At 42.4% G+C, this 22,136-nt stretch overlaps 1 protein-coding gene across 3 annotated transcripts in view; it reads right to left on the minus strand.

Moving 5' to 3' along the window:
- Window positions 1-22,136, minus strand: part of DOCK2 (dedicator of cytokinesis 2) — a 548,036-nt gene that overhangs the window by 498,615 nt on the left and 27,285 nt on the right. For 2 of the 3 annotated variants that reach the window (XM_004371215.2, XM_023726512.1), the window contains 5 exons: window positions 12,638-12,678; window positions 10,918-10,973; window positions 10,325-10,421; window positions 8,144-8,292; window positions 1,493-1,628 (listed from right to left, as the gene is read on the minus strand). In XM_004371215.2, the coding sequence (XP_004371272.1) occupies window positions 1,493-1,628; window positions 8,144-8,292; window positions 10,325-10,421; window positions 10,918-10,973; window positions 12,638-12,678 (479 nt within the window). Of the gene's footprint in view, window positions 1-1,492; window positions 1,629-8,143; window positions 8,293-10,324; window positions 10,422-10,917; window positions 10,974-12,637; window positions 12,679-22,136 lie in introns of those variants that run through there. The other variant, XM_023726513.1, reaches the window with a different exon arrangement.

A 22,136-nucleotide genomic window follows, 5' to 3' on the forward strand; every position in this document is an offset into this window, starting at 1 on the left:
GACTGCTCTGACCAGGATCACAACAGAGGGTCCTGGACAGAGCTGGAGAAAAATGTAGAACAAAATTCTAACTCACAAAAAAAGACAAGACTTACTGACCTGACAGAGACTGAAGAAACCCTGAGAGTATGGCCCCCAGACACCCTTTTAGCTCAGTAATGAAGTCATTCCTGAGGTTCACCCTTTATCCAAAGATTAGGCAGGCCCATAAAACAAAGTGAGACTAAAGAGGCACAACAGTCCAGGGACATGGACTAGCAGGCAGAAAGGGACAGGAAAGCTGGTAATAGGGAACCCAGGGTTGAGACGGGAAAGTGTTGACATGTCGTGGGGTTGTTAACCAATGTCATAAAACAATAAGTGTACTAACTGTTTAATGAGAAGTTAGTTTGTTCTGTAAATCTTCATCTAAAGTACAAAAAAAAAAATGTTAAAAGAAAACCCTCTGGAGCACAGTTCTACTCTGACACACACGGGGTCACCATTCATTGGAATTGACTTGAAGGCAACTGGTTTTTCACTGAATAATGTGACTTTTAAAAATATAAATCAGATTATGTTAACCTTTCCTTAAAATGAATCAACTCGATGGCAGTGGGTTTGGGTTCCTTTGGTGGCTTCCCACCATACCTGGAATAACATCTTAACTCTTTTCCATGACCCTTCAGGTCCTAGAGTGCCAGCTCCTGCTCCCTCTCCAAATCATTGTCTACACTCCCCACTGCCCACTGTGCCCATCCACAGTTCTTTTCCCTGAACACCCAAAACCTGGTCCTACCCTCTGCCTAAACACCCTCTCCCCAGATCTTCCCATGCCTGCCACCTTCACACTATCCAGCTGTCAGCTTATATGTCACTCTTTAAAGTGACCCTTCTGGACTGTGCATTTTGAAATCAAAACAAACCAGTTGCTGTTGAGCTCATTCCTACTCATGGCAACACCATATGAGTCAGAGTAGAACTGTGCTCTATAGGGTTTTCAATGGCTGATTTTTCAGAAATAGATTGCCAGGCCTTTCTTCCAAGACACCTCTGGGTAGACTCGAACTTCCAACATTTCAGTTAGCAGCTGAGCCCTAACCATTTGCACCACCCGGGGCTCTGTTCCTTTTAAAGTAGCCCCTTAAGTCATGCTTATTCACATAACCTAGTTTATTGCCTTTTGGGAATTTATTGCCATTTGGAATTAGCTTGTTCATTTATATATTTACTTTTTTAACTGCCCTTCTTCTCTTCTCCTCTCTAGAATATAAAAGCTCCCTGAGAACAGGTAACTTCCCTGGTATTTAACTACCTGTGGGATGGACGTTGAATGAATTACAGATCTAAGTGCAAAAACACAATAAAATGAATATGGTTACCAATCATCTCAGGTCAGAGGACAGATGGCCCCGTGAATAATATACAATCTGGTTAATTAGCCTATTATTTTAAGTTAATGATGTGCTAAATGCCTGCCTTGCTCAGCCAAACTCTATTTAACAAAGCTCACCAGTTCTTCCTTGATACGCTCCGTGATTTTTTCAGTTGCTTCCTCGTGTGCGTGGAACAAGCTGATGACACTGGTATTATCAGGGTCCAAGATATTTCCATCGTCATCTCTGACAATCAGATCCAGCTCAAGGATTCTGAAAAGCAAACACCAGAGGTGAGCATAAATCAGGAGGTGCTGAAGTCTTTAGGTCCTTGGTGAGAAGTATTTACCAGAAAGTTCAACAAATCTCTGAGGACCATGTATTCCCAGAGACAAGCACTACACTGATACCCTCATATACAGCTAGGGAAGTTCACAGGGGTTTGGTGCAATCACTTTGAAAGGTTCTGTGACAGTGTCTATTAAAATTTTTTAAATGTTTATGTCCTTGATACTGACCCTACAGAAAGAAACATCCAACACTTAAACAATGATGTATGTGGCAGCATTGTTTACCTTAGCAAAGTGTTGGGGAAAAAAAAGAAAACAAAGTGTCTATCAAAAGGGGAATGGCTAAATAAACTTTGATCTGTAATGGAATACCATGAAAGAATTTAAAAAAGGTATCATTTTGATATGTTCAATGATATATTTCAGTGAAAAAAATCAATTAGAGAAAGAGACATACAATATATTTTATGTAAAAAACAAAAAAAAAAGCAAACAAAAACCAAGCCAGAATCGTAATTAAGGTGATTGTGGTGCAGAGGTTAAGTGCTCAGGTTTGAACCTACCAACAACTCCTAGGGAAACTGATGTAGCAGTCTGCTTCCTTAAAAATTACAGCCTTGAAAACCTGTGGGGCAGTTCTACTCTGTCCTATACAGTCGCTATGAGTCAGAATTGACTCGATGGCAACGAGTTTGGTTTATGTAAGTGACAATGAACGGAGAAAAGTCTGGAAGGAAAAGCTCCAAACTCCAATCACTGGTTTGTTATGTGGAGAGGGAGAGGCTGGGGCTGGGAGAGATGGAGTGACCGAAGAAGACGTGAGCCTCATTTCAACGTGTTTAATGTTCTACTTTCTTTTTTTTTTTTTAAGAAAATGTATTTATATATTATTTATTTAATAAAAATTGGCAAGTCATTATTGGGGGAAAAAATCTCAGATATATTGATTGTTACTCACAGCTTGATCTTAAGCTGTTTGACTTGCAGGCCACAAGTGTTTCCCTGTTTTCTGTTTTGTATTGATTTGTTTCAACTCTGTCATTTCAAATGGCATCAGTGAGTCTAATAGCAGCAGACACGTACATGGCACTTACGATAAACTCACATGTTAACTGTTGTATGTATATTAACACATTTAATCCACATAGCTTCCCTATGAGGGAGGTACTATTATTACACCCATTTTATAGATGAAGAAAAGACCAAAGATCTAGGTACTAAGTAATCTGCTCAAGGTTACACGCTTACTAAGAAGAAATATGGCAGCAGAGTCTGTGCTCTTAAATTCTATGCTATACTTCCTAGATAGGAGGAGCTAGCTGTTGTTGGTTGCCATCGAGCTGGCTCCGACTCATAGCAACCGCATGTACAAAAGAACAAATCATTGCCCAGCTTTGCACCATCTTCATGATCATTGATTGGTATGCTTGAGTCCATTGTTGTAGCCACTGTGTATTCTGAGTGCCTTCGAATCTAGAGGGCTCATCGTCCAGCACTGTATCAGGCAATATTCTCTTGATATCATAGAGTTTTCATTGTCTGATTTTTCAGAAGTAGATCACCAGATCTTTCTTCCTAGTCTCTCCTTGTAACCTCTGCTGAAACCTGTCCTGTCTACCATCAGTGATGACCCTGCTGGTATTTGAAATACTGGTGACGTAGCTTCCAGCATCATAGCAACATGCAAGCCACCACAGTATAGCAAACTAACAGATGGGTAGAGCTCAGGAGCAGAATATGGTTGCAGAGGCCTTAACCTGAAGCTGTTTTTGCACTTGATGTTCCGATGGAGGACCTCAGCTGTCCATATACAAAGAAGGGAGGGGCAGGAGGCTGGTGGAGATTCTGAGGTCAACAGTGGCCCTGCTTGGGCACACCCACCAAGCACCAGATTCTGGAAGGGCAGCAAGGACAAATGAAGGAGACAAAGTTTTCATCTCTTACTTGAAAATCAAATTGAGAGGCACATCTCTTCAACTTATCCAAATGCAAACAGAAGGGAGCCAAGGTTCATCCACATTCATTAGGAAATTAACTCCCAACTAGATATGACTCATAGTGTTGCACAGCCATGCAGGCTAACAGGCAATGCTAACGGGAAAAATGCATGCAACTAATGCCGGGCAGAGGTTCGCATGACCTCGGAAAAAATGGAGCATAGCTGATACATAATTTAGTGCCAAGATGTCTCTAGTTCTTTCTCTTCAAAATGTATCAAAGTGGATACAGTTCTAAAATGTATGAGTAAAAAAACATCTTCCCAGGTTCAGCTCTCTTGAGATTTGATGGGGTCATTTGAGGATTCCTCCCTCTTTGGATACTAAAGGAGCCCTGGTGGTGTAGTTGTTAAGAGCTCATCTGCTAACCAAAAGGCTGGCAGTTCAAATCTACCAGCCGCTCCTTGGAAATCCTATGGGGCAGTTCTACTCTGTCCTGTAAGGTTGCTATTAGTTGACTTCACTGCAGTGGGTTTGGTTTTTTTGTTTTTTGTTTTTTCGATGGATACCAAAGAGCTTCTCCATTATCAGTCTCACTTGTAACCTTGGAAATTTGACAAGTCGTTGAGTAGGATTCCCATGATCCAGGGTCTGGAGATGCTGTCCCCACAATCTGATGACAACTCTGCCAGTACCTCCCTGAACACAGCAACAGGGAGGCTGAGCATTTTGACATTGTCTCTTCAGGAGGTAGTCCCACCTCTCTCTTCCGTTCAATAAAATGATAAAATGAACCCAAGATGAGGACAGGGGAAGAAGCCCCACTGCATGAATTTAAGAAAAGAAAAGGAAATGAGCAATGGCTCCTGCCACAGCTCCCATCACCCTCTGGACAAATCCAAGCTTCCTCCTCACTCAAGTGCCCAGGTTCCAGCCTCTGCCTCCCTCTGCATGGTCACCTCTCACCCCCTCCCATGCCCTACATCCTCCAGTGAAACCATTCCTTAAGTGTGCCTCTCTCCCTCCCTGTGTCTCACTCTCTTCTCTCTCCCTCTCTCTTCCTCTCTTTCCTTCTCCCTCTCTCTCTCTCCCTCACTCTCTCTCTCATACTTACTCTTTGAACAGCTCTTCCTCACTTCACCTAATAATTCCCGCTAGTCCTATCAGAAGGTGCTCTGGTGGCACAAATAGTTAAACGCGTGGCTGCTAACAGAAAAGCTGGCAGTTCAAATCCACCCAGCGGTTCTGCAGGAGAGAGACCTGGCAATCTGCTTCCGTAAAGATTACAGCCAAGAAAACCCTATGGAGCAGTTCTGCTCTGTCACATGGGGTTGCTATGAGTCGGAATAGACTTGACAGCAATCTAAAAACAACAGTCCTATCAGACTCAGGGCAGGTATCTCCCCTTCCTGTAAGGCGTCTCTGATTCCAGACCTACCCTCATCCCCATGCTTCCCTCCTCTCAAGAAACTTATGACTTTATACTGCAGGTGTCTGCTTACTTCTCTGTCTCCCCTACTAGTCCACAGAGTCCTTCGGAGGTAACGGAATGCAGTCGTTAAGTGTTGAACTCTGGAGCCAAACTACCTGGTTCAAATTCTGGCTCTGCCACTTACTAATGTGCATCTTGGCAAAATTACTTAATTACTATGCAGGACTCAGTTTACTCATCTGAAGAATGGGGATGATGACAGTACCTGCCTCATAGAGTTGTTGTGAGACATGAGTTAATACGCAGAAAGAGCTTACAACAGTTCCTATCAGATTGTTGTTGCTGTTAGCTGCTGTCGGATTGATCTCGACTCACAGCGACCCCATGTGTTACAGAGTAGAACTGCTCCCATAGGGTTTTCTTGGCTGTAATCTTTACAGAAGCAGATCACCAGGCTTTTTCTTCCACGGAGTGACTGAGCGGGTTGGAACGGCCAAGCTCTGGGTTAGCCGCCAACTGCAAACCACTTGCACTAAGCACTTAATAAGTTATTGTTAGTTGTCGTTGCTTCTTTTTTTTACTGTTGTTGTTACTGTAAAATGTAGAGGCTACATTTTGTAAACATCTGTATTCTCAGGATCTACCAGGTGCTCAACAAAAGGCTGCCATCTGAATGAAGGAACGGAGTGAATGAGAGAATCAATAGAATGATACTGATCAGCCCTCAGGACTCAAGTCCGCTTCATGCTTCCCTGACGGCCTAAGGTCTGTGATCCCTACACTGCTCCTGACACTCTGCCCAGGGGCCTGGCCTGCTGGTTTAGGGAATCCACCCATCCCACATCCAGAGCTGTGAGTCCCCAAGACACCAGCCAGTGCTATGGTGCCCAGCTGGAGTGGTCAGGAAAGGAGGCAGTAAGCAAGGGGCCCCTGCTCAGGTCCTCTGTCTCTGAGGCCGGGTGTCTCTCACTTCTCTAAAGGAGATGGACTGAAAGCAAAAGCTCAGGGCTGGATCTGAGGGCGATGCTGCAGAGGCAGGTCTGACTTAACGAGGACCCTTCTGCTCCTCTTTCTACCGTGACCACCATTCGTGCCCCTATTCACTCATCAATCCCTGAGCTGAGTGCAGGCCCTGTTCCAGGCACAGGCATCTAGAGATGGCTTGAACGCAGTCACTGTCTTGGAGGAGCTCCCCGTATGGCAGGGAGATGGCTAAGGAAGGAGGAGACCTCTGCAAGAGCACCTGACCCTGCAGGGTGAAGGGGAGGAGGTGGAGAAATCGGGGAAGGCTTCCTGTGAGTGGTAACCATTTCTTCCATCCTTGGTCCTTCTTCTCAGGAGCCCCTCTGAGGAAACAGCATCAGAAAGTAACAGGCGCCATTGTTCTAAAGCAGTTAAACGCCCTCCATTCCCACACTCTCGGTTGTGACTGTGCTAAGCTAAAGGTGGGCCCTGCACCAGCATAGCAGCAGCTGCATGGCAAACCCATCCTGTCACTTTAGGAGGAGGTGCATTACAAGCAGATTTGGCCTCACTTACCAGCTGCCAACAGGGGAGCCAGCAGAGGAACTGTGCTGCTGGGATGGGAAGCATTTGTAAGTTGGACCCATTGACTTCCCCACTTGGCTCCCTCTTCCTAATGCATATGGCAAGGACAAGAACACCTGGCTGCTGGAAAATTTTACTTTCATTCCCACTGAATGGCAACTTCTGGAACTCCCCACCACCTCCCTCCACCCCCAGCCCTATGTTCCATCCTTCTGACCCACTGTGCAGTCTCCTGAACGTGCCATGCTCTCTCATGCATCTCTGTCTCCCAAGTTATTAGCCTGCATACCAAAAAAAACCCTGCTGCCGTCAAGTCAATTCCAACTCATAGCAACCGTATCAGACAGAGTAGAAATGCTCCATATGGTTTCCAAGCAGCAGCTGGTGGATTTGAACTGCTGACCTTTTGGTTAGCAGCCCAGCTCTTAACCGCTATGCCACCCTTTTTATCCTTCAAAATTCAGCTCAGGAGTCACCTCCTCCAGGAAGGCTTCCTTGACTTACTTTTCCAAGTCAGAATTAAGAGCATTGTTACTTCCTATCCCATCAAACTTAATCACAATACGTATCAACAGTTTACATGTAGCTTTTCACTAATGACTGTGGTTCCTTAGTGCCCAGAGACTTTTACTTCTGTGACTCCAGTACCTACCAGGAAATCAGGCTCAATACATGTCTGTGGCTGGGATGAATGAACAAATGAATAGAATGCTTGGAGGGCATTCAAATAACCAAGAGAGAGGGCAGGTCCTTACAGTTCTCATATGCTATCAAAGTAGCTCAGTGGTGAGACCTGTGGACTCTGGAGCCAAACTGCCGAGGTCTAAATTCTGGTTCTGCCATGAACTAGCTATGTGACCCTGGACCAGCTACTTAGCCTCTTTAAGAGTCTCAGTTTCCTAATCTAAAAAAAATGGGGATAGTTTAACTACATGCCCCATAGAGTTGCTATAAGAATTAAATGAGACAATGCATATAAAACACTTAGCACAAAGCGTGGTACATAATAAGCCCTGATTAAGGGTTAGTGACAATATTATTATCACTACTATTATTACTAGTGGACTGTCTTGCCTCAAAAAAAAAAAAGTTTGATTTTCTCCTTAACTTCGTAGCATTCAAGTTTCTGTTTCCCTTCTCTGCACAGTTTTAGTAACTGTGTATGTGAGTTAGCTGATGGCACATGGCTTGGGTAATTTAGGATGGACGAAGGGACATTAAGTCTCACACTGGGACTTTGGGAGAGTTTTGTAAATGCAGGAAAAAAATGACAACTAAGCTGAAAATGAACCAGCATAACTGTGCTCCCCAATCACTGGAAAGTAGGTTAAATGAGTGTCCTAAATCTCCCAGCCCAGTAATAACCACTGCATAAGCAAGCGCTCTCTTTGCTTGCCTGTTGCTGGGTCCCAGGGGGTGATAACAAAGTCACACAAGCACAGCTGTTGGTAACCGCCTTCTCCCAAAGAGAAAGTGCCAAACTCACATCTAAAAATGAAACCAAGCTTCTCGAGAGGGAGGAAGGAAAGAAGGGCAAGGGGCGGGGGAAGAAAGCATCTTTTCAGAGGAAGGAGAGATTACTTGTTGCCATAGTCAATCTTGGAAGTGACTTTCTGCTTCAGCTCCTTCAACTCGTCCTTGGGCAGCGTTCCTGAGAGGAGCTGGGACCGCCACTCCATCAGGTCGTACATCATGGACTGCACCTGGAGGAACCGCTCTTTTTTGCTGGCCTAGGAGACAGGAAACCATCCAGAATTACCTGTGCTGAAGGTGCCTGGGCTTCCATTTGGCAAACTGTACTTGAGTCAGGTGAGCATATTCAGGGGCTATGACTTGAGCCATTTCTCTTACCCCCTACCCAGCTATGAAGGGGTTGGGTGGTGGTCTTAGTAGTTGACATGTTACTCCCAGCCCCCAGGGACACAGGGGCTTCCCAAAAGCAAAAGTAACAATACCTATCACTTCTTGATTAAAGAAAAGGTGGTTTCTGACTTTTATTCAAAAGACAATTTGTTGAATAGGAATGCTATGAACATCTGCTGTAATGCAGGCCCCTTTAAGGCTGGGAACCAGGCCCATTTCTCACATGACAACCAACCAGTTGCCGTCAAGTTGATTCCAACTCATGGCGCCCCCATGTGAGTCAGAGTAGAATTGTGCTCCATAGGGTTTCCAATGGCTGACTTTTCGGAAGTAGATTACCAGGCCTTTCTTCTGAGGTGACTCTAGGTAGACTTGAACCTCCAACGTTTTGGTTAGAAGCCAAGCATGTTAACTCTTTGCACCACCCAGGGACTCCTGTCTCATGAGAAAGCCCTGCTTTCTAGGGCAATGTCCCCCAAAGTGAGGCATGTGTACTACCTGTGGGACACAGGATGGCCTTTGGTGGTACAAAGCTATAACATTCAGTAACATTGACCCATAGGGTGATTCTTTTCATCCTCCTTCCATACTTCTGTTTAATGAAGGAGAAAGTCTCAGTTTCACGCTTATATGTCTTTAACACCTCTCCCTCACTTGTTAATTTCCCTTTTTACAAAGAGAGAAGGAAGGTCTTGGGCTCAGTGCTTTTGACAGGTATTATAGCAACTATTTAATAACATTGTCTTGGTTTCATTTATTTATTAGAATAATGTTCTTCTACTTGTGCCATGTGACTTTTGGCTCTTCATTTGGGAAAGTGTGCTATGAAGTTTCTTATGTTCATTGATTTACGTTTACTAAGAAGACAGCCAATTTAGGTACTAAGTAAATATTACACAGGTGGTACGTGGATATGGCAAGAATCATGAAAATGATACTGGAATAAGGAAGGTTAAGGATCTCTTTACTAGAGTAAAGGGCATGATGAACTTGCTATTCTAAGATTTCTTAAGGGAAAATGCCAAGCTTCCATGATGCATGCATGTGTGGTTATGTTTCAAAATGGACAGTACCAGTGAAGATCAATAAGAAACCACATTAGCCCCAAGTTTACCATTTACCCCTCTAAACTTCCCAAACAACTTCTGGGAAACTTATAGAATTGAGTGTGCCAATTAACATAAATTACGAAATTTCTCAATAGGAGTCAACATTTATGACCATAAAAGGCGAGTCTACAAAGAGCGCGTATGCTTTCCTGCGTGCGTGCGTGCACCGTGCTGTGGCGAATATGCAGGAAGACTTGGTTGACATTTTCGCTCTCAGCATAATGGTTTGTTTAGCTAATTGCTTTCAGTAGGGGCTCTGGAAGCATCAAAGGAGGATTTAAAATTAGCATTGCTTCAAAACAGAGAAAACACATGCAATATCTACTCTTTGTGTTTCTAGGGTTAAAGTCACCTCTTAGATCTGAGGATACTAGCCATTAGTTAATTAAATACATGAGAACAGTATTTCTCAAGGTGTTATCAGCAGACTTCAAATCAGAAGCACCTGGGTTTATTAAAAATGTAGATTACTAAGCGCTATAAAAGAAAACTTTATTTTTTAACAGTTGTCAGGATGATTCTCATGCATAGGTAAGTTTGAGAACTTTTGCACTAGTTTAAAAACACCCCAGATACTATTTACTACGGCTTTGTCACTAGGGAGCTGTGTGGCTTTGAGCAAGTCAGCTAACCTCTCTGGGCCTCAATGTCCTCATACATAATAATGTGTGTTCTGCTATGCCATCGAAGCCTCCCTTGAATGCCCTGTTTAAGGCTAAATTCCAAACTTGAATCAAACCAAAGAATGCAAGAAGCTTCCACTGCAGGAAGGCAAGGTTTTGAGTCTCACCACATAGAGATGTTTCCAGATGCTGCCCCATTCCCAAAGTGTGGTTGTCACTTCTTGTGCCAGAGGAATTTCTGCAGGAATGATGTTCTCGGTATTTCTATTTAAAGTGGGAGAGAAAATGGGGTGAAATTGAGACCCAGGTGCTAACAAGATAAAATGTGTGCAAATTTGCATTCACTGCAGCTGCTAAGAGGGGCCTTGCTGGCATGAGACTAAATGGCCTTCAATAGCAACACCAATTACATTATGCAAATACAGGGAACTTCCTTTTTAATGTCCTCCTTCACTAGGCTGGGCCCCTCATGCGCAATATTCAGGATTAATCTACTTTAATACAGTTCGAAGGCATCTGCCAGCAAAAAGTTTGATTCTCCAAACTTACTAATACCCTGCTGAATCAGATCTGAACACAAATCAGTTTGGATTAGATCTTCTATTGAGGAAGGGAAAGGAGACACACAAATAAACACAGGCACAGGGAAGACAGATGGGTTCAGCATCCTTCTGATCTGCCAGGTGTGACTGTCAAAATAAACAGGACAAAGACACCCATGTGCCACTGGAGGGCCAAGTGTGTGATGAACGGCAAGTACCTTCTTTTCTCAACTGTCACTTCCTTGATGTGGATAAAGGATTTAGGGAAAATGCCCTGTTGGAAACAAATAAAATAAAATATAAACAAAACCAATGAAATAATAAGACATATCCCTACAAAAATTACTGATCCCAGATCGTCACGATTTTTCTAAAAGCCACTGAATTGTAAAACCCTCCAACTTTAAACGCATGATCCCAGAGTCAGATAGAGCAGGGGTGGATTTAAAATGCACTTGCTAAGGTCTAGCTTCCACCTCCAGTTCTCCATCAGTTGCTCTAGATCCCACAGTAGACCTAAATCCCAAAGGATGTGCTCCAACCCGTTAGGACGCTCATCCTATCAGGTGGGCAAGAAGGAAGCAGTACTGGAAATACAGTTGGAGCCACACTAAGTGAGACAAGGAGCTCTGTCCTCCTCCGTCTCCTGTCCAACTCCAGGGAAGCAGTCGCCCCTCAAGTCATGAATTAGCAGGGCCCCCAGTTGCATCTGGACTAGTTAAAGTTGAGACTGGTTTCTTCCTGGATTCATTGTACTGTTCTTTGAGAGAGCAGAGTAGGATCATGCTTCCCAACACAGCATGTCAGGGAAGAAGGAGGAAGCTTCTATCATTTGTTGCTCCATAAGATTAACTTAGTTAATAAGAGAAGTACATACATTACTTGGAACTGGCTTCCTAAGTTCAACCAGTGTGCACTCTGGGGACACCCTGTCACTGTGCTAGACACCATGAGAGATAATGAGATGAACAAGGCAGGTGCCTGCGCTCATGAAGATCACAGTGTAATGTGGGGTTGGAACAAGTGAACCCCTCCAGGGCAGAGATGGGGCTGGCTGATCCTTTCTTTATCTATTTCTAAGGATATACAGATGAAGAGATCAATGAATGCCCCAAACAACTCTAAAGGAAGGCAGTAGAAGAGAATTAAAAAAAAAAAAAAAGCACAATTCCACAGGGACTCGAGGAAGGGAGAAATCATATGTGACTGGGATATCAGGAAAGGCTTCAGGGTGAACAGAAGACCGGAGATGGGCCTTAAAGTTAAGTAAAAGAGCAGCATGACCCACAACAGCCAACTGGTGGAAACAACCCAAGTGACCATCAACAGATGAATGGATTGGATAAACAAAATATGGTACACACATACAATTGAGTCTTATTTAGCCCTAAAGAAAAATGAAGTTCTGATACATGCTTGAAAACATTATGCTGAGTGAAATAAGTCAGTCGTGAAAGAGCAAATATTGTACCATTTCGCTTCTGTGAAATATCTAGGAGAGGCAAATATGTAGGGGTCAAAGTAAATTAGTGATTACCAGGAGTTGGAGGGAGGAGAAGATGGGAATTATTAGCTTAAGGAGCACTGAGATTCTATTTGGAGTGATTAAAAAGTTTTGGAAATGGACAGTGGTGATGGTTGCACAACATGGTGAATGTAATTAATGTCACCGTGTTGTACACTTAAAATGGAAATGTTTTTAAAAATATATTTTACCATAATAAAATTAAGAAAGAAAAAAAATTTTTTTAATTAAAAAATATAAGTAAAAGTGAAGGGAGTTGTGGCACAGGAAGTATCAAGGTGTAGAGACGGGAAAGCATAGGACACAATGAGGGAGGAATCAGTTCAGTTTGCAGAAGAGCAAGGGCCCATTAGGGTGGCAGGGACGTGTAAAGACACCCAGTATTGGCCCAAATAAAAACAAATTGTCCTTACCTCTAACATTTTGTGCTTTATGAGATGTCCCCTATACCAGTCTGCAAAAGAAAAACACAAAAATATGTCTCTCGTCTATTCTTACAAGTTGATGGTTGTTTTTTGATTGGTTTCGTTTTTTAACTCCTATAAACTGCTTTAGATCTTAGGTAGAGATCAAAATCTGGAAGCTCCTGAGCTGGATCTGGGCCTCGGATGTGTTTTGTTTATCCCACAGCACTCTGTTGAATGGGTCGCCAACATCTAACAACATCTAAAAACACAGGAATTTTACATAAAAATCCAAATTCCTCCCTCTTTTGAAAAATCAAGAGCCCCAATAATGCTGGACCAGCACTCCCCCGTGGCTGCAGCTGGCTGGCTGTAAGAAGTGGCTATTCCCATCAGACAGAGCCAAACCAAAACACCAGCTTCTGTCAAGTCAATCTGACTTGTGGCAACCCCACATGTGTCAGAGTAGAACTGTGCTCCATAGGGTTTTCAATGGCTGATTTTTTTGGAAGTAGATCACCAGGGCTTTCTTTTGAGGTGTCTCTGGGTGGATTTGAACCTGCCACCTTCCAGTTAGCAGCTGAACGCATTAACCGTTTACACCACCTAGGGACTCCCTCAGACAGAGCAGGGAGCTCTGGTTCTTCAGCCTCCACCCAGCCCCTTCCCTCATTCATGTTTTGCCTAGGCCCTGTGGACACACACATATTTTCAACTCCTGCCTTAGGGACCTAGAAAGGCTGAAGGATTTTGGCAAACATCCTCTAATAAGATCGACAGTTCCAACAGCAGGAAATGTTGTCTAAAATGTGAAATGCAAAAATTAGTCATTACAGAACAGATAAGTTCAGCAATGGGTACAAGGACAGAAATTTTAAAAGATTCTTCCCTTTGCAGAAATATCAAAAATGATTCAATTAATAGAAATCTAAATTATACACAGTCCTCTGACAAAATGAGGCTCAGCGTAGCAAGTATTGATGACTATAATGAGTCTACTGGCCTTTGAAATGATCATGCACAACCAAGTAGTGGCATTTTTCATCTTTGTAAATAAAAAGTGTCTGTCAGGAGCCTCATTAGCAGACTCTCATTACTGAGCGGACAGATTGTTGTTGAAATCTGAGCTGACAGATTGTTGTTGAAATACGTTCTCAACAAACATACATGCAAGCCCCCAAACAAACAACTTAAAATGCAAAGTCATCCCTCATAGTCATGAGCCAGATGGAAGGTCAGGTCCTAAAGTAAGTTCTGAAGCAACAGTGGCCCACCATAGCTCCTATTTTAACAAAAGAAAAGGAGCGGGGAGAGAGGAAAATTGTAAAGGAGGGAGGGAAGAAGGAAGGGAGAGAGAGAGGGGAGGTGAAAGGAATCTCAGATTTAGAATAAAGAACTATACTAAGCACTCTTTGTATAAATTTCAAAACCAAACCCACTGCTGTCAAGTCGATTCCAACTCTTAGCGACCCTACAGGACAGAGTAGAACTGCCCCATAGGGTTTCCAAGCAGCAGCTGGTGGATTCAAACTGCCGACCTTTTGGTTAGCAGCCGAGCTCTTAACCACTGCACCACCAGGGATCCACTCTTTGTATTATTTAATCTTCATCACAACTGTATGAGGTAGGAACTGTTATTATCCCCATTTTATGGATGAGTGGCCTACCTAAGAAACAGAGAAGTGACTTTCCCAGGGTCACAAAGCTAATAAGTGACAGCATCAGAATTTGAACATAAGCTGTCATCACATGGTGCTTTCTGTCTAATAGGGGGAAGGAATGTGATGGTTACCTAATATTTCCATTCTCCCAGTGTCTGAATCCCCAAAATTAAATTGCCACTATGCCACTATCTAACTGAATACTTCCTGTGATGGAAAACTTACTATTTTACAAATTATTTGTCAATGACTATTGGTAATAATGAGCAATAATTAACACTTTCTGAGTGCTTCTATGTGCCAGAAACTCTGTTAAAGGAAGTGGGGGGGATCATAAATTAATCTTCACCATAATCGTTCAAAGTTGGTACAATTACTGCCTCAAATCTGCAAATGAAATAGGGAGGCACAGAGAGGTTAAGCAAATTGCTGATGGTCACACAGCTGGGGCGGATACAGCTGGGATTGAAACCCAAGCATCTGATTCCAGAGACCACATTCTACAGCACTGTACTGTAACTATCTCCCTTTAGTTGTAATTCTGCTCCATCCCATCAATTAAATATTATAAGAGCATATTTGTAATATTATTACTGTTGTTGTTGTTAGGCACGATCGAATAGATTTTGACTCATAGCAACTCCATGTGACAGTATAGAACAGCCCCATAGAGTTTTCTAGGCTGCAATCTTTACAGGAGCAGATCACCAGGTCCTTCTCCTCAGGAGCCACTGGGTAAATTCAAAGCGACAACTTTTTGGTTGGCAGCTGAGCACTTCACCATTGAGCCACAAGGGCTCCTTAATATTATTATTATTAGCTGTCGTTTATTGACCATTTAATGCGTGCAAAACTGTACGTAAAGTGTTGTGTATGCATAGTCTCTCATTTAACCCTTATATCAGCGCTGTGAGCTAAGCATCATCATTCCCATTTTATAGATGAGGAAACCGAGATTTGTTCAGTTGATGTACTGGACCAAGGGCACATAGCAAGGTTCAAGCCCAAGTCTGTGTGACTTCAAAACCAGAACCCAAAGTTGTTAGCCTACATCGTTCCCAGTGTGATGCTTACAGCACAAATACAGATATAGTTTTCTTGGTTGCAGTGATCTGTACCTACTTGCTGGCCAAGGCCACCAAAATCTACCAGAAAACAATTGTAGCTTACAACAGCCCCTATCCAAAGCTCGTGTCCACATCTGTCTCTCTGTGATGGGGGCTCCATCAGGGTCCAGGCTTCCTGGGTCCAGGGTCTTTGCTCTGACCTTTAAATTCAGTTACTCCCGCATACCCTGGAGGTTTCCTGTTTCTCAGAGCTTCGGCCACAGGAAACACTGACTCTTGCACCCAGCATTTACATTCTGGCTCCCAGATTCAAGTTCAATTAGCATTGACTGAGCGCCTATTTTGTACATGGCACTGGGCTAGGTGTTTTCAGAAACTCCCACTGAATCTTCTGGAAGGATTTATCACCACCTCCACTTGCTAGATGATGACGATGTTGAGATTCAAGTAGGTGAGGGAGGAATCCCACATTCAGCAGTGAAGCGGCAGAACCAGGATCCAGACCCTCGTCTAGTGCCATCAACGGCATCACGACAATCCTGAGGACTTTTTCTGACATCCCCACCTTTGCTGGGTCATTGACCTCTGCCCTGTGATGTCAGCTCCCTAATCTGGTCACAGGTCAGCTCTATCCAGCTGCATTCCAAGATCTGACTAGGCAGTTAACAGCACCTGGCACACAGAGCAAACTCCCAGGACAATGGGTGCCATGATCAAAAGCAGGCTTAGTGTAACACAGTGCTTACCGTATCCAAGGACTTGCCCTGAGCTCAATACCTTTCTGAGTTAAATAATAACCAGGTACCATCAAGTCAATTCTGACTCATGGCGACCCCCCTTTGTGTCAGAAAGAACTGTGCTCCACAGGGTTTTCAGGGACTGATTTTCCAGTGTAAATCGTTTGCTCTTGACTACTCATCTAAGGTTGGCAGTTCGAGCCCATCCATCGGTGCTGCAGGAGGCCTGGAAATCTGCTTCCATAAAGTTTACAGCTAAGAAAATCCTATGGAGCAGTTCTACTCTATAACATATGGGGTTGCCATTAGTTGGAATGGACTCAATGGCAATGGGTTTTTAACAGGTGTCCGTGTAATAGTTCCTTTTTTTTTTTTTTTTAAACAGAGAACTCATAACGTGCATTCTGTGGGAAGATGAGAAAAGGGAAATTACTTACTATTCCTTTGGAAAATTATGAAGAGTCATTTACTCAAGTAGTCCTCCCCGCCCACTTCACAAACACCAAAATGAAATGCACCTAAATTCTAAAGTCACTGGAATGGAGGAAAAAAGATTTAAAATACCCCAGAACATCAAAAAAAAAAAAAAAAAAAAAAAAAAAAAAACCAGCCCCTAGCGATCTAGTCATCTCTCAGCCAGTTCAAGCATGATCTTTGGACATGTCACTTAGCCCTCAGTAAAATGAGAAAAATAACATGTAGCCCGGCTGGATTACTGTAAGAACTATTTATTAAACATGATTATGAAAGTATACACATCTGGTAAAGGTATAAAGCCTCAGACAGGAAGAAAACATACCAACTTCAGGATGAATGTTACCTACACTATGGACAAAAGGAAGAAGAATGGAATAGGAGAGAGGTTAAAAGGGGGAATTTAAATCTATTCAGTGGAGAAAAAAATAGTTTCTTCAACAAACGGTACAGGGACAATAGGATCTTCACATGCAAAAGAATGAGACTGGACACCTATCTCTTACATCATATACAAAAATCAACTCAAAATGGATCAATAACTTAAAAATAACAGCTAAAATCATAAAACTTTTAGAAAAAAAATAGGGATAAATCCTCATGACCTTGGATTTGGCAATGGATTCTTAGATATAAAACCAAAAGCACAAGCAACAAAAGAAAAAAGAGGTAACTTGGACTTCATTAAAATAAAAACTTCTGTGCATCAAAGGACATTATCAAGAAAGTGAAAAGACAACCTACAGAATGTGAAAAAATATTTGGAAATCATATATCTGATAACAGTTTAATATTCCAATATATAAAGAAACCTATAAGTTAACAACAAAAAGACAAGTAACCCAATTAAAAAATGAGCAACAGACTTGGATAGACATTTCTCCAAAGAAGATAAACACTTGAAAAAGTGCTCAACATCATTAGTCATTAGGGCAATGTAAATCAAAACCACAATGAGATACCACTTCACACCCACTAGGATAACTATTATTTTAAAAATGGAAAATAACAAGTGTTGGCAATGATGTGGAGAAATTGGAACTCCTGTGCATTGCTGGTGGGGAATGTAAAATGGTACAGCCGTGGAAAGCAGTTTTGTAACTCCTTAAAAAGTTAAACATATAAATCACTATATAATCCAGCAATTTCACTCCTAGGTATACGCCCAAAAGAATTGAAAGCGGGGACTCTGATACTTGTACACCAATGTTCACTGCAGCATTATTCACAACAGCCAAAGGTGGAAACAACCTGTGTCCATCAACAGATGAATGGATAAACAAAATGTGATGTATACATACAATGGAGTAGTGGAATGAAGTTTTGATACATGTTAAGACATGGATGAACCTTGAAAACATTATGTTAAGTGAAAGGAGTCAGACACAAAAGGACAAATATTATATGATCTCACTTACATGAAAGAACTAGAACAGGCAAATACATAAAGACAGAAAGTAGATTATAGGTTACCCGGGTCTAGGGAAGGAGCGAATGGGGAGTTGTTGCTTAATGGGTACAGAGTTTCAGTTTAGAGTGATGAAACGGTTTGGGAACTGTGGTGACAGTTTACACATCATTAATTGATAATGTATGTCATGGATTGAACTGTGTCCCCCTAAAACGTCTGTCAGCTTGGCTGGGTCATGATGCCCAGTATTGCATGATTGTGTATACCATTTTGTAACCTGATGTGATTTCTTTATGTGTTGTAAACTCTATCACTATGATGTAATGAGATGGATTAGCAGCTGTTATACTGATGAGGTATACAAGATTGGATAGTGTCTTAAGCCAATCTCTTTCGAGATATAAAAGAGAGAAGCGAGCGGAGACACACAGGAACCTCATACCACCACGATAGCAGTGCCGGGAGCAAAGCGCGTCCTTTGGACCTGAGGTTCCTGCACTGAGAAGCTCCCAGACCAAGGGAAGACTGATAACAAGGACCTTCCTCCAGAGCTGACAGAGAAAGCGTTCCCCTGGAGCTGATGCCCTGAATTTAGACTTGTAGCCTACTGGACTGTGAGAGAATAAACTTCTCTTTGGTAAAGCCATCCACTTGTGGTATTTCTGTTATAGCAGCACTAAATGACTAAGACAATGTAATTAATGCCATTGAGTTGTACACTTAAAAATGGTTGATTAAAACAACAAATTTAAGTTACACATATTTTACGACAAGTTTTTTTAAAGGGGGTGGGCTTCAACTGCATCTGAAATTTTTATTCCTTTAAAAAAAAAGTCTGAAGCACATGTAGTAAATGTTAATACTTATGTGAGTGGTTGGTGCCTGGGTGTACTTTGACTTTTCTGTATGATTGAAATACATAATAATATTAAGATCAAATAGAAGCTGGAACAGATTGGTATTTAAGAGTGTGAGTTCTGGAATCAAAGCCTGAATTTGAATGGAGATGTGCAACTTATGTCTGTGTGATCTTGGACACGTTACTGTACTTCTCTGAGACTCCTCGTCTGTAAAACAGGATAAATAATAGTGCCTATCTCATGAAGCTTGGAGCCCTGGTGGCTCAACTGTTAAGAGCTACAGGTCCAAACCAAAAGGATGGCAGTTCGAATCCACCAGCTGCTGCCAGAAAACCCTGTGGGGCAGTTCTACGCTGTCCTATAGGGCCACTATGAGTTGGAATCGACTTGACAGCAATGGGTTTGGTTTTTTCATAAGGCTTAAATTAGATAAGAAATTCAGAGAGCTTGTCCAGTGCCTGGTCTATGGTAAGGGTTCAAAAAAGTTAGTAAATATCCTTCTCTCATTAAAAAAATAAAATAATAATAATGAAAACCACCCTACAGATTGGGAATATCGTTTTCTTTTTCCAGTGAAGTAATTTCAACATATCTCCGTAACAACAAAGCAAATGACACAAGCTTTAGATTCAACATAATGGAACTTTACTGACTTTTTAGCTTCACCCTCATTCAGAACGGAAGAAAATGTCACATACAAACTCCCCATAATGGAGCAGCATTCTTAAGAAAATGGAGTCCTTTTTACACCAACCTGTCTCTAGTGCAGACACGAACAAAGGCCCATTTCCCTGCTAAGTGGCGCTTTAAAAAGATTCCCTCTGAAGTGCTCATAATGGCCCCTCCCTCTTATCCTAAAACCAAAGAACCTGGATGGGTCAAGATCACCCCTGATGGAGTTGCTGGTATGGAAGCTGCTACACAGCTCTGGGAGTGCCCAACTCTGTGAGTGGCAGATTCAAAAACTCATTGTACGGAGCTCTTTGCAGCCAAAGCAACAATAAGACACTGTAATGTGCCAACTTAGAAAGAGCTCAAGGTATTTTTAAGTGAGAAGAACAAGTGTCAGAATGATATACCCTGTATAGTCCCATTTCTAGAAACAAAAGGAACAACAAAAGCTATGACTTACTTTAAAAAAGCAGAAGACCCTTTATTAACTTCCTCCCTCACCTCCTCCCCTAGTTTTATTTTACTGGTTAGTGAAATCCAATAGCTCCTTTGGGAACTGCTATCTAGAAATCCCATTGTCTTCCCCACTAAGGTTGGGTCGCATGGCCTATACAGAGAAGTGTATCAGTAAGTAGGTGGAATAGGACTTTTCCTGTTGTCCCAGAAAGGAGGAGTCAGGAAGAAAATAATTGAGGGTGAGGCAGACCACCCCCTCTCAAGGGCTTATAAAGGAGCAGCTAAACAAGCTCTGCTACCCCCAAAAAGCATCCCCCCACCACTGCAGCCTATATGATCAGAAGGGGTCTTTGGAGGGGAGAGTTGTTGCCTTTGGAGGGCATGGTACAGCTCCCCCTACCCCAGTACCGCCCTGAAGCATGGGGGTGCATTCCAGGAGATTCATTCAGAGATTTGGGGGCCATCTGGTAACACATGCCTCAGCTAGGTAGCTATTTGTGCAGGGGACTGGCTGATCTTTGAGTTTATTAAAACAAGGGAGACAGAATTGGAAAGAGAGCACCCCAAACCTCCTTCCTCCCCCAGCCTAGTTTAAGCTGAGGAAAGGAAATAAGGAGCTGAGCATTAAACTGAATATGGGATCGAAGTCCTTCTTGAGATGGCATTAAGGATCTGGAAAGATTTCAACCATATATGACTGAAAGAAGTGGTTGGGAAACAATGCTTTTTTCAGGGGGGTTATTTTCTTTTGTTTTTTAGTGTTTTCCCCCCATGAGGAGTTCTGACTACTCGACAAACACTTCCCATATTTTCATGCAAATAATGCCTGAGTTCTCCATTTGTTTTGTTTTGCCAGCAGCACCCCCTCCCTCTCCCAGGTATTTTCATAAGGACTATGCTGATTTTTTTTACATGTTGCTGTAAAAAAATTAGCATAGCGCACTTACAAAAATACAGGGGTGGGGAACACAGTTGGCAATAAAAAAAAAAAAAAACCAGAGCACGTGTGCATTATTTGCATAAAAATACGGTTCACGTCTTTTTCACATCTAAAAGCAGGACACAGTCTATGTTGTCTCTGGGTAGAAGCGGCAGACTAAAAATGAAATATGGACAGAGAAACGAATATCGGCATATCTAGGTCCCACTAAATATAAGGTCCATGGGTGGTGCAAATGTTTTGCACTTAACTACTAACCTAAAGGTTGTCAGTTTGAACCCACTAGCGATGCATGGAAAGAAAGGTCTACCACTCTGCATCCAAAAAGATCACAGCCAACAAAATCCTATGGAACGCACTTCTACTCTGTTAACACTTGGGGTTACCATGAGTCAGAATCAACTCTACAGCAATGGGTTTTTAAGGACTAGCAACCAATACTCTTCTAAACTGTTTGAGTTTTTATCGTAACAATATACTATCCTTATAATGAAAAGTTGATCAAAATATTTGAGCTCTATTGAAAAGGAATTCATTCATGTCTAAGGTTACAGGCCAGGGTTTTTTCCTACATTTATCCAGCTGAGTAAATTTAGTAGATAGACAAGGCAGAGCTAACCTCACTGATTCTAGACAATCAAAGCGTTAATTTTTCTGGGTTACCAAGGTCATATTGTAAAGATACATACCTGCCAGTGTAGATACAGCTCTAAAGGAATGGGGGGAGGCATGGAATTCACCAGCTCAGAGCACCTTCTATGAGCCAGGCCTGACACTAGACACTTTCTTTCATTCTATCCTCATAACAAGCCCAGAAAGCAGGGTGGTGATAATCCATTGGATAGATGAGAAAACTAAAGTCAATCTGCCCAAGAGCACTCAGCTAGTACGTAATGGAAACAGGGAATAACTTTCGAATTCAAAATCCCATGCTCTTTCCCCCACCTTTTCTTATTTTTTTTGTTTAAAAATTATTGAAAAGTCCAAGAATAAAATAGTAATCGTTCACCTTCCTACCACCCAGAATTAACCATTTATAGCCCTGGTGGTGCAATGGTTAAGCGCTCAGTTGCCAACCAAAAAGTTGGTGATTCGAACCCACCCAGCGGCTCCAAGGGACAGACATGATGATCTACTTCTGTAAATATTACAGCCTATAAAACTCTATGAGGCAGTTCTACCTGTCACAGGGGTAACTGTAAGTTGGAATCAACTTGATGACACCTAACA

This window comes from Trichechus manatus, unplaced genomic scaffold (assembly GCF_000243295.1).
Source record: "Trichechus manatus latirostris isolate Lorelei unplaced genomic scaffold, TriManLat1.0 scaffold00011, whole genome shotgun sequence".
In the NCBI taxonomy this organism is placed as follows: domain Eukaryota; kingdom Metazoa; phylum Chordata; class Mammalia; order Sirenia; family Trichechidae; genus Trichechus; species Trichechus manatus.